This window comes from Marmota flaviventris, chromosome 15 (assembly GCF_047511675.1).
Source record: "Marmota flaviventris isolate mMarFla1 chromosome 15, mMarFla1.hap1, whole genome shotgun sequence".
In the NCBI taxonomy this organism is placed as follows: domain Eukaryota; kingdom Metazoa; phylum Chordata; class Mammalia; order Rodentia; family Sciuridae; genus Marmota; species Marmota flaviventris.
In genome coordinates this window covers 26,216,058-26,228,859 of record NC_092512.1, presented here as the reverse complement: position 1 = coordinate 26,228,859, position 12,802 = coordinate 26,216,058, and the positions used below count along the sequence as shown (strand labels likewise).

General features: G+C 32.5%; 1 protein-coding gene across 3 annotated transcripts in view; it reads right to left on the bottom strand.

Moving 5' to 3' along the window:
- Positions 1-12,802, bottom strand: part of Csmd3 (CUB and Sushi multiple domains 3) — a 1,133,871-nt gene that overhangs the window by 302,446 nt on the left and 818,623 nt on the right. For all 3 annotated transcript variants that reach the window (XM_027947308.2, XM_027947313.2, XM_027947317.2), the window contains one exon: positions 8,805-8,961. In XM_027947308.2, coding sequence (XP_027803109.2) covers positions 8,805-8,961 — 157 coding nt within the window. The remainder of the gene's footprint in view (positions 1-8,804; positions 8,962-12,802) is intronic.

Here is a 12,802-nt window from a genome sequence, read left to right as displayed (position 1 = left end):
ATTTTTCTCTTAATCTTAATTTTTTAACTTTTATTAAATTAAGCATTTTTTTCTTATGCTAAGGCCACTGAGGTTTCTTATACTGTGAAATTTTCATTTTCCTACATTTTTCAGTTATGCTATTATTTTCTTATTGACTTGTTCAAGTGTATATTTTCTGCTGTATAAAAATATCTTCTTCTAAATACTCTCATATTTATTTATAGTGTGCTTTGCTATAGTTTTCTTGTTGTTTGATGATTAATAATAAAGACATGGTTGAGAAAACAGATCAAATATAAGAAATTGGAGATTTTGATGGTTTTGGAAATGCAAATGGAATATGAGGTGGAAAGCCACTGCTGGCTTTCAAAAAATACAAAGTTCAAAGAGACTATGGACACATACAACCACCTACCAGCACCACATTTATAGCATAAGTGGGTGGTGGAAAACAAATAACTTCATAAACTCCACCTTTCAGTTGTTGCAGGACTGCCTTTAATTGGTAGAATTTAAAGAGAGATCTTCATTGGCAAGAGAGTTTGGAAAACATAATTGCAAAATTTTTCATCTCTGCACTTCAAGGATGTGCTTAGAAGGGCAGAAATGCTGATTATTCACAGATTTTTACTTGTGTATCTTATTCTAATATTTTCTCTACCTTAAAGACATAGCTATTCTAGAGCATTGTTTTTTTTTTTCTCCTAAACATATTTTTTTTTTTAAAGAGAGAGTGAGAGAGGGGGAGAGAGAATTTTTAATATATATATATATATATTTTTTTTTTAGTTATTGGCGGACACAACATCTTTGTTTGTATGTGGTGCTGAGGATCGAACCCGGGCCGCAGGCATGCCAGGCGAGCGCGCTACCGCTTGAGCCACATCCCCAGCCCTCTCCTAAACATATTAAAGTTTTGTTATCCACAGGTAAGTCTTCAACCTGCCTGAAATTAATAACATGCAGTGGGTAAATTATTAGTTCAAATTTTAGAGATTTTGCAATGTGAGGTTATGGAAATTTTAATGATAACTCTGTTACAACAGTTTTAAGAAATTATAATAAAAGTTGTCCATGTAAATGAAAGATAATTAAGAGATATTTCTTTAGTATTTTTCTTAGAATATCTGTACTTGGTAATGTTCCATTAGTTTATACATCCTTTATTGTCTGTTTAATTTTAAGATTTTAAAAATAAAGGCAATGGCAAATATATGTGGTATGTGGTTTATGGAACATGGATCCAATGAATTAATGTTGTGTTCCCTTGTAATTTACTTATTTTCTGCTTGCATTTATATTAAATTAATTATATATTGAGTATAAAGTTAAAGTTAGTAGGTCATCTGATTATTTTTCACATTAAATATGCCAACAACATGCTAGTAACTAAATTAAAGAGATTAAATTGGATAATTTATTTTATATTTACAAGGCTAATACTGAAAAAAATGCACCACAAATTAACTAATGTTCAGCCTTAATGTGAATATAAAATTTGAATGGCAATGGTCTCTATAGATTGTTGAATTAATTAAAGCAACAGAGCTAAGAGGCTAAAAGAGTACAAAAATATTTGAAGTTTTCCAGTGGAATAAATAAACATTTCTCCAGAAATTTTCTTTTTGCTTGTTTGTTTATTTGTTGTTTTTGCTGGGTAATTTTTAGCAAGTTAAATAAAAAGAGAAAATTACAAAAAAACACCTGGGCCTAGATTTACTGCCTAATGGTTTGGCATCATAATATTTACCAGGTCAGCCTTCCAGAAGAGAATACTATAAGCCATCAAAATGATATGGTTTAACTTTGTAATGGGTGGTTGTCAGAAATACCACATTCCTTTCTTCTCAGTGAAAAGTGGGATTATTATTATTTTTTTTAATGAGAGAGGGAGAATTTTTAATATTTTTTAATTTTTAGTTATCAGCGGACACAACATCTTTGTTTGTATGTGGTCCTGAGGATCGAACCCGGGCCGCACGCATGCCGGGCCAGCACGCTACCGCTTGAGCCACATCCCCAGCCCGAAAAGTGGGATTATTACAAATGAATATAACTAAAAGAATTAACATGAAAAATAGTAAGACTAAGTCATTCCTCTGAAAGTAAATTTGGCCAATAAGAAAGCATTTATATTCTTAAGCATAAAATGACAAAATTTTCTTTGGGGAATAATTACATTAACATTTTAAAAACATTTCTTTTAACAGTACATGTACATTTTTGAAAGATATTAAATCCATTGAATTGTAAATATACATATTGAAAACTTGGGTTGGAAGATAGTATAGCATGCTGGTTAAAAGCATGGATTCTGGAGGTAGAGAAACTGATTCCCTTTTTGCACCTATTAGCTCTGTGATTTTACACAAATAAAGAAAAAATTCCAAGCTTTATATTCCTTCTCTTCTGGTTGGGAATAGTAATAATACCTCTCATGTCTTGTACCTAGTAGTTGGAAGATAAATGTTAGCTATTATGATTTTTAACTCTTATATTTAACTTACAATAATGTTGAAGTTCTCTGTGTGCCCTTTAAATAAAATCCAGGCCCCTTCCTATAGTCTACTCATACTTTCCTGGTTTATAATTTGTATCTCTCATTTTGTTTCCTTCTATTTGCTCAGTCAGCTCCAGTTCAACAAATCAGTTCAAACTCCTGCTGCTTTTAGGCCTTTACACTTATTAATCCTTTTGCCTAGAACCCTTTGCCCCTAGATCTATCTATATGTTATCATTCTTTCTTATCAACCAGGCATCAGATTAGGTGCCATCTCTGATATGAAGTCTCTAAACAAATTGGCTATAGTAGTCCTGTCTTCTGTACCATAGTTCCCATAAATTATTTCTAAAAGTATTATCTTTTGTTCATATGTTTCTTTTTTTGTCCTGTACCACTATAATGTTAGTTTTATTCTTTTTTTTTTTTTTTCCAGTTCTGGAGCTTGAAACTGTGCTAGTCAAGCATACTACCACTGAGATACAACCTGAGACCCCAAATTAGTTCTTTATAGGCAGGAACTTTGTCTATTCATTTTATCCTTATTATCAGCACATATAACTTTCCACTGGGAAAAGAACAATTTAAGGCTATGTCCATATATATAATGTCAATAGTATATAAATTAATAATAAGTTCCAGTACAGTAATAATAGAAAGGATGAGATAGAAATAGAAATGTTTCTACAAATTTGCCTTCTGAATTTTAGGAAGGCATTATTCAAATGTGCATTGAGAGTCTGGTCAGTGTCCTACTAGGTTTTCATGGTTGCTATTATAGGATTATCCAGAGAGGAGTGATGTCTTGAGGAGGATATTGTATTAATATCTTAACTTCTGATTTCTTCTTCCAAATTTGGAAGAAAATATTAATTTTCTCTCATATTGCCTCCCTGTCCCCTACAGGAAATTCAGCTACCCCTTTATGGGCTCCCCATCAAAACTAAATTGTATTGAGTAAAGAACCTGAAAATATCTTCTCAATCTGTACTTGGAGGGAGTTTTAGATTTCTGAAATTGACAGCCATTGTTTTAAGAAGAATGAGAAGATTGGCCAAACTCACTGGGGAAATTGGATTTGGGGAGGTTGAAGGAATGGAAGAGCAGTGGGTTGCCTAAGGGTGATCATGGGATGAGCAATTCTTACCCACAGACATTTTCACTTAAGTGGCGCAGCTCTCCACACTTTTAATTATCTAATCAAAGTTCAGTTGACTTGAGAAAGTTATTTGGGAAAAGAGGGATGTAACATCAAAGGATAGAATAAGATTTTTTCTTGAGAGCTCTGATGAAGACTAAACAAATTCAGTTTGCTTTAGAAAACATAAAGAAATGGGGCATTTTCTTCTATGAAATGTATAGTGAAGGATTTTCATGCCACATATGTATATAATTTATTTACTGAAGCAGGTTAGAGAAACCCATTCTCTTCCTAGCATAGTAGAGCTGAAACTATTAATAATGGGTGATCTATAGCTTTATTTTCTAAACACTGTAGTGTCTTGGCTTCCATGATACCCTTAATGATGAAGCCATTAATTCAACATATATATTTTAATTTTATATTTTTTGGAATGTCTGTGACAGGTGTACAGTTGTAGTAAATATGTTTTCAGTTATTTCCTCTATGTCTCTTCTTCTTTTCTTCCTCAATAATAGAACCTTGATTGTGTTCCCAGATATAATCTAAGATTAAACCATATATCATGAGGGTCTAAGACTAATACAACTGTTCAGTCTTCTATATTGTCTAGTCTAGCAAAGTAAGATGGTAAATGAAGGTTTAATGACATGGTCCCATTTTGAACAAAAAAGATTCAGGTTGTCTGAAATGGCTCCTGGAAAAGATTTCACATTCCTTACAAGAAGGGCATATGTGGTTGGTATAACCTGTTCCTCTTTTCTTCTTGTCTTAAACATATCCAGAGTCATAGCAGCTCTCTTGTGATCATGTCACAACAATCATGAGGACAAAAAATAAATCCTCTAGGGATGCCACAGCAGAAGGAGGAGGATCATTGTTGATTTTGTTAAGCAACTGAATCAAGACCTACAGATCTTCTTTCTTCTACATTTCTTAAGTGAACAAAATATACCCTCACTATTAAATCCATGGTTGGGATTCCTCTTACTTGAAGCCAAAAACAGTATCTCCACCACTACTTTCAGTAGTCCATTTGCTAGATTTAGCAAGTATATAATAAATTGACAAATAACACAGCTGAAATAAAATGCACCTTAAATGCACCTGTGCTAATATATTTCTTCATTTTTATCTCAGTCAAATGCAATTCTTTCTACTCAAAATCACAAATAATCAGACAATAGCAAGGTTAATACTCAACAAAACTGGTAATTGGAAAAAGACTGTCTGTCACTAATGGAGGGTTCAAAAAGGCCTCTGTGCTAAAACTAGAACTGTAAGAAGAATCCAGGCATGTGAGAATAATCCAAATTGGATTATTTGCCTTGGATATACTTAGTATGTTCTTCCTTATCATGTTTTCTCATCCTATTCTGCCTGAAATGCTTCCCACTATTTCTTTCTGTGAAACACAAACTACCTTTAATACTGCCGTCTTTATGAATACTTACCTCATTCTCTCTAGCCAAATCCTGTTCTGATTCTCTCAAAGCAAATGCTGGGATACCCCCTCCCTGCATTACTCAGGGTTCTTTCAGATATTATAAGAAACAATGTTGTAATAATTGTAAAGGGAACATACCACTGAATGGATTGGGGTGGAGTTTGCTTTAAAAATGACTCGATGTGAGTCATTTTTTCAAACACAAAAACATGGTATTTGAACCCCTTAAGCACATTTACATATATTCAGAAATTGGCTATGTACTACTTCTAAAATGTTTTTAATATTGCTGGGAGCCATTAGCCAAGCAGGTATGACAATTTCCTTGCCAGCATACCCCATGTTGCTTAGTGGAAGGACTCGTGGAAATAGGACATTTTGCAGTGACATTGCATGTAGGTGACCTTGCTCAAGGACCAGGGCGGATCTGGGATTAGGGTGTTCCCGGTTTAGGATAATCGGGTTTAGGGCGTTCCAGGTTTAAGATTATTCCTGCTGGGAATAGGGCGTATCCTGCTGCCTGAGTTCCCCTTGAGTTCTCACGGGATTCAGACAGTATTTTTTGGGAGATAGAAGCCCAGTGGAGGTGGATTTGGGCAGAGAACGTGGATTTCCCCAGAACGTGATTGTAGACGGCTGGTGTGAGTTCGGGAATAAAGAGTTGCTGTTTGAATCTACAAGCTGTGTGGTGGCTCGTGATTGTGTGCCCAGCCAGACTGCGGCATTTGTGCCCAGCCAGACTGTGGCAAATATTTAAAATGTGACCTAGTGGAAACAACTTCTGTTATCATAAAAGCACTTTGTGAAGTCAGTATTCAGACTTACATTTGAATATACTAGGAATATATATAAAAAAAGATGTCCTTGAACTAAAACCAACTGAAGATATCATGAAGATAATTGGTCTGAAGAAATGTACATGACATGATATGTATGCAAAGAAATATAAACATAAAGCAATGTGACATCTATTATATTAGTTGCATATGTAAATAGCATAAAAGAAAAGTTGCAATGTTGCCTAACTCTGGCTGAGGAAATCAGGGTCAGCATCAGAGGAGAAATATTAGAGATCCATTTTAAAATTCGAAGTTGATGCCCAGGGTGTATAGGGCACGACCTAAAAACTCAGCTATAGGCTGAGCACAGTTGCTATTGCTGAAAATGGAGAATAGATATTTGGAGGATGAGAACAAACTCCTCTCAAAGCTAAGAAATCAGTGGTTAACTACTTATATAATTGCAGATTTCGATACGAGTTTTCTAGTTGTCATTGTAAACATCACAAGTAATACTTAGGGATAAATACAATTAATAACAAATGTGTCATTATGTAAATCCACAAATCAGACAATATCAAGGCTTACTACTTCTATGGGTCCCCTCTATAGAAGCGTTCATAATATAGTACTTGGTTTACCAAATTGTAAAATAATTTACAGAACTTGTGATATCTAAGATACCTTGGAAGTAGACTATAAACCTCTTAGTTACAAATCCAAGACTGAAACACTTTAATTTCAGTTCTGAGACTGAAAAATATTTATAGGCATGTTTTCCTAATCAAATGCAATTATAAAATAATTGTTTTCATACTCTATCCCAAATTTTAGAGTTTAAAATCTTAAAAAAGTAAAGGAAAGAAAAAAAAAACTATTCTATAATGAACATTTAGGGTAAATAAGAAAGGAAGAGTAACTCCAAATACTTACTTTTTAAAGTTTTTTCTCTCTTTTTTTTTACACCCTATAACCCACACTACTGACAGGAAAGCTATATTGTGATTTTACTTATTGTCATATTGTGATTTTACTTATTGCAGAAACCTGAATACCCTATACAATTTTAAATCTAGACACATCCTAAACTGCCTAGTATCTTTGTATCAATAATCTCAATTACATAGATTTTTATGTTATCAGAGAAGGAAATCTAGGATTCCTGTATGAAACCCATAAAGTTTTTCTTTTTGTTGCTGTTGTTGTTTCAAGGATTGAATCCAGGGGCACTTAATCACTGAGCTACATCCTCAGTCCTTTATTTATTTTATTTAAGACAGGGTCTTGCTAAGATGCAGAGGCTATTTTTGAATTTGTGATCCTCCTGCCTCAGCCTCCTGAGTTGTTAGGATTATAGGTGCATGCCACTGTTTCTAACCCCATAAACAGTTTCTCATAAGAAGAAGTGCAAAATTATTCAGAACAAAGAAAAATCTTTATGGAAAATTGTGCCACTCATGGCAATATGACTTCAAAATTGTCAGCAGTCCTGTAGAAAACAAAGAAAGAGGAATAGGATAGCAGATTTTTTTTTTTTAAGTTTGCTTTGGGAGTAGATAATAGCAATTATATTTGAGCAATAATACTTAATACCATTACTCTTAGTTCATCACACATTAATATCTATAAACACAATTCCCTTGAATACTCATTGTCTTTGAGAGGACCTCATTAGAAATCACATTGTATACACAGTTCTGAAAACTTCAAAATATGTATTTACCATTTGTTTTGTTCATTTTACATGTAATGTTAATAACATAAGAATTCTAATACAAATTGAAAAAATAATTGAAATAAACAGGTAGCAAAGGTAATCTCTCAGTATTATGGACAGGATTTTTAAATATAATGTGTCATATTGTTCTGGCTCCTATTTATCATATCAATAAGAGGCAATATTTTCACTAATGATAATTTAATTCAAATTTGCTTTAGGTCCCATGTGATAATCTTTGATGCTGTAACATTTTTAATTGCCTTGTTTCTAAAATAATTTCCATTAATCTGACTTCTTAAGAAAACTTAAAGAAGGTATATTTTCTCAAATACTCTAAAAGTAAAGATTTCTGATTATTGCTATTAGACATATTTTGCTATAGTAAATGAGTATTCTGAACTTCCAAGAACCAATTTGATCTGATAGATTGTAAATTAATTAAACAAATACATAACCACTTCTTTTTATATGCATTTTACTTTCTTAGTTTAGTGTTTTACATAAAGTAGCTATATATATAAAATACATAATTTTATATTATATTATAATACCTGATATATAATTTAAAGAGACATTTAAGTTTGTTGGTATAATTAGCTCATTTCTTATATTAGGACACTAGTAAAATACATTTATTAACTCATACAACAATTGATATAACAAACCTAATATAATTCTCATCCTGTAAACTTCTTTTATTCATGAGAATATGAGATGCTATATGCTATAATAAAGTAATTATGCATAAATTTATTTTTAATAAGGCATTTCAACAAAAGAACAACAACCAAACACTTCAGCTAATTTTTGTTTTTAAATAACCTAAAACCAACCAGTTATCATTAATGATTGCACTGCACAGGCATTGTGTTCATTTTGTAAGGGGATGAGAGCTCAGACAATGGATTTCTATCAGTTAAAAAATTATCTACATTTCTTAAATATTGGAGAAGGGGAATCCTGGTATTTAAAACATACATAATAAATAAACCCAAATTCTACAAATTATTAATTCTTTGAAACCTTGTTCATTTCAATGATTAAAATGACAAAACCTACAATATCTGTAACATACGGAATTGTTGTTAAGGTTAAATAAAATTACATACGTAGAAGAGAATTGTAAACTGCAAATTGATAACCAAATATTAGATATTATTTCACTAATACACTGAAATTATTTAATAAATATTAAACAATAGCATTTGATGATTTTATGCTTCTAAGATACTTACTGGTATAGACAAGTTGAAAACCTTCATCTGTTCCTTCAGAATCAGAATTAAATTCTAACCAGAGTTGATTTGAAGTACTACTAAGTGTCAGTCCTCGCATAGATGCACCAGTGAATGCACCCAGTAGATGTGTTGTTTTATCTTTTCCATCATAAATCTGCAAAATGTATTTATAATTAAAATGTAAAATGTAAAGATCCAGTTCAGAACAATGTATTTATATCCTATAAGGAAGAGGAAATTATTATACTGTTCCTACATCAGGTCAGTACATATTACTCAAGAACAATCAAATATACTAGCACCACAAATATTACATTAGAAAAGTTAGAATACATGTATAATTTTAAAATTCTAAACTTAGTAGACTCTCAGAAATATTTGATTATGTTATATAACTTTGTTCTTGTAGGAATAATATGTTTTCATGGGAGACAACTTAAAATTAAGAATATCTACATTAAGATTGTTTTCCAAGGTCAGTCAGTTGATTGTTTTTCTTTAACTTTCTTAAGGGGACCAAATACTTGCTTTTCCTATATGTAATTAATATAAAAGATGTTTTAAAATTTTACTCATGATCGTTAAGTTGATTAATTTTGATATTTTAAAAGACTATTAAATGCTTTTAGAATCTAAATTAACAGGGCAAAACTATACAAGGCAAAATTGATGAGCTCCTCCTTAGGCTTATATCATTAGTCTTCTTTTGAAATCATAACTTCTTATTGCACTCTAATTTGTTTTTCCTTTATCAATGCATAATAGACATCTCTTCAGGTAAGTAAATACAGATTCTTCCTATCTAGAGCTATGTAGTGACACTATCATAACTTGCTCTACCCTGTCCATATTAATGAATTAATTTTTTTTTCTACAACTAGTAATGCTGAAATAAACATCCTTTTACACACAATCCCATGGAATTTTGGTACTTGTGTTTCAATAAGAATATTTTCAAAACATGAGATTTCTAAGATAACATGTTCATGTATTTCTAGATTTTTTTCCAAAAAGTATATAATAAAAAAATGTATAGTTTACCAACTGTGCATATCACCATTATTTTTCTTTTAAGGCATGCATTTTCAATATGGTCAATATTACACAAAAGTGGATGAAAATTTTTTCTTGGAAGCAATAACACTTTAGATGTTGCAATGATTTGTGGTCTCCCAAAGATCATATGTAACAAGAAATCTTGATTTTTTTTTCCCCATGTTATTGACAATTAAACCTAGGTCCTCACTCATGTTAGGCAGACTCTCAACCACTGAACTACACCATCATCCCCATAACCAACAAATCATTTTCCATAATATTTAGTTTCATGGAGTTGAATATTGGGTAAGTTTATGTGAATGATCATGAAAAGAAAAAGTTGACAAATACTGCTCAAAAGCTACTTCTTTTGCCACAAATTATCTTAAGTTACCTGCGACCTGAATTTTTACTCCAGTGATCCTGCTTTGGCACAGTGCTCCCTCAAAACTAGTACTATTACATTGATGTAATAGTACTGTAACTAACAGACAATTTTTTTTAGGGATTTACTAAGAGCCACAGCCAAGTAATATGATGCATGGCATTTTTGGTTGAAAGGTGATGCCAGCAAGCCATTGAGATGATATGATTATGTTAAGATTTGCATTCATATGGATATTGGACTCCTGCTGTTCACCTCGGGCCTGCTATGGGACTCCTGGAGAGTTCCCATTGGTTGGGGAAGTGCGGTAGGAGGGAATTCCAGAGGAGGAACTTCCTCTGGGGATCCGGGAGAACGCCGCGTGTCGATCGGCAATCTTCCCGGGAGCTTACGGGGCATTGGCGGCAGTTTCAAAAAATAAAGTTCATTCCTGCTTAAGTGGCTCGTGATTTTGTGCCCAGCCAGACTGCAGCAGGGATTGCTTTATTAGTAGTATTTACCTGCATGATATATTTTTCTTGTATTAAACTGCTGTGAAAAAATTAATAATATACTTAGAATAGATTTTATATAATTGATAAAAACTGTTTACATTTTTTCTTCTGTGTTATAAACAACCTTCCAGTGGATTTTCCATAGTAACAAGTTTTTTTGCAGTGACCATGGTTCTTTTAGATCTGTTAAAATCTTAAATTTTAAAATCATGAATCAAGTTTTAGGGAATATTTTTCAAGGAGAGGAGTTAATCTAGTTACATTATCTTAAGATTTTTTCACTACTTTAAAAATTATTTGCAAATTAAAAATTTCTGTTTTAACACTTCCGTAGTTTGAATTTGAGGCAAATTACTTGTATTTGGTGTTTAGCTTGGTCTTTCTCCCCCTGGTTATTGAATTTACCTAAGTATGCGCTTATGTATCTCTAGCTACTGAAGATTTTAGGTTTTCTCAAATTTTCAGTGGTAAAGAAAAACAAAATCTTAATAACACATGGCAGAAACAGTTACTTTATATGTTGAAATCATTTTTATATGTAAAATTTAAAAAAGTAACAAATTAATTCAATCCATATTTATTTATTTATTTTTTAAAGAGAGAGCGAGAGAGTGAGGGGGAGAGAGAGAGAGAGAGAGAGAGAGAGAGAGAGAGAGAGACGTTTAATATTTATTTATTTATTTATTTTTTTAGTTATCGGCGGACACAACATCTTTGTTTTGTATGTGGTGCTGAGGATCGAACCCGGGCCGCACGCATGCCAGGCGAGCGCGCTACCACTTGAGCCACATCCCCAGCCCTAATCCATATTTAGTTCTACACTTTTGTTAGATGCTATGGATAAGATTTTAAAAACATAATAAGACATCATTTTTAACCTGAAGGAGATTTTTTAAAAAATTAGCCCAATACTGTCTGGCACAACAGAGACATTTTTTTATTGAATTTTTCTAGTTTTTAAGCCAGAAACTAGCTGAAATCCTTCAAACATCTATCTATCTATCTATTGATCGATGGATCAATTGATCATTCTTTCTTTGAAAAGAAATTTTAACACATATTTTAAAAGATAATTATTGTATGAGAAGGTATGATAAAAGAGCTAGTATTAAAAAAAATTATCTTAAGTTCAGCTGGGAGAATCTAATTCAACACCAAATTCTACTAACCATATTTTATTTAACAACATAGAGTCAAAAGATAGAAACCATATAATATAGAAGCTCCACTATAAAATGAAGCTTGGTTAACTCAAGTGTAAAATTTTGGAAACATGCATAAAATTACTAAATCAAAATGAAAAGCAAGCATCATTAGAAAGATTTTTAAAAAAGAAAGAGCTTCAGAATAATGATCAGGTCAATGCTGTTTAATTTGTAAATAAAATGCTTCAAACATATTCAAATATATTATATGAAGACTTTAAAAAAAAACAGAAAAAGACAAAGCACAAATTGCTTTTAAACTAGTCATGAATGAAAACGTATGAATAAAAAAACAAAACAAACAAAATGTACCTTTCCTTCAAAAGTACATTTATAGTTCAGAGTGATTAACTGGGTCTGATTAGAACTTAAAACTTTTTTTTTTTTTATTTGAGGTTGTTAGTTCTCATATTTCTTTTGTAATTAAAATAAAGATCTGTAAGTACATTTTCATTAATTTGGGCCTAATCTCACAAATAAATGGATTTTATTTTTTAAATATCCAAAAAATATTATTGTTATTATGTTGAGTTAAGAATTAATATAAGAGATCTGCCCACACCAGCCTGCATGGGACCCAGGGTCATAGTAGGCCTGCATCCATCCATTCACTGACAGACTCCCATCAGAGCCCAGCCTCCAGCACAGGACTGCCCCTTCTGACCAGCAAACTACCACTGGAGGCCAGGCCCAGCCCATATCCACCCACACCGACTTGTGCTGGGACCCAGGTCCAGGGTAGGTCTATGTTTGCCCCCCACCCCCTGCCACCTGGGAGCCTAAGCCTAACCCACATCCATTTTGGGACACTACAGTCATCGCCATAGCCTTTCACAAACAGAAGCCCTTACCTTTTTGACAACAGACAGGGCC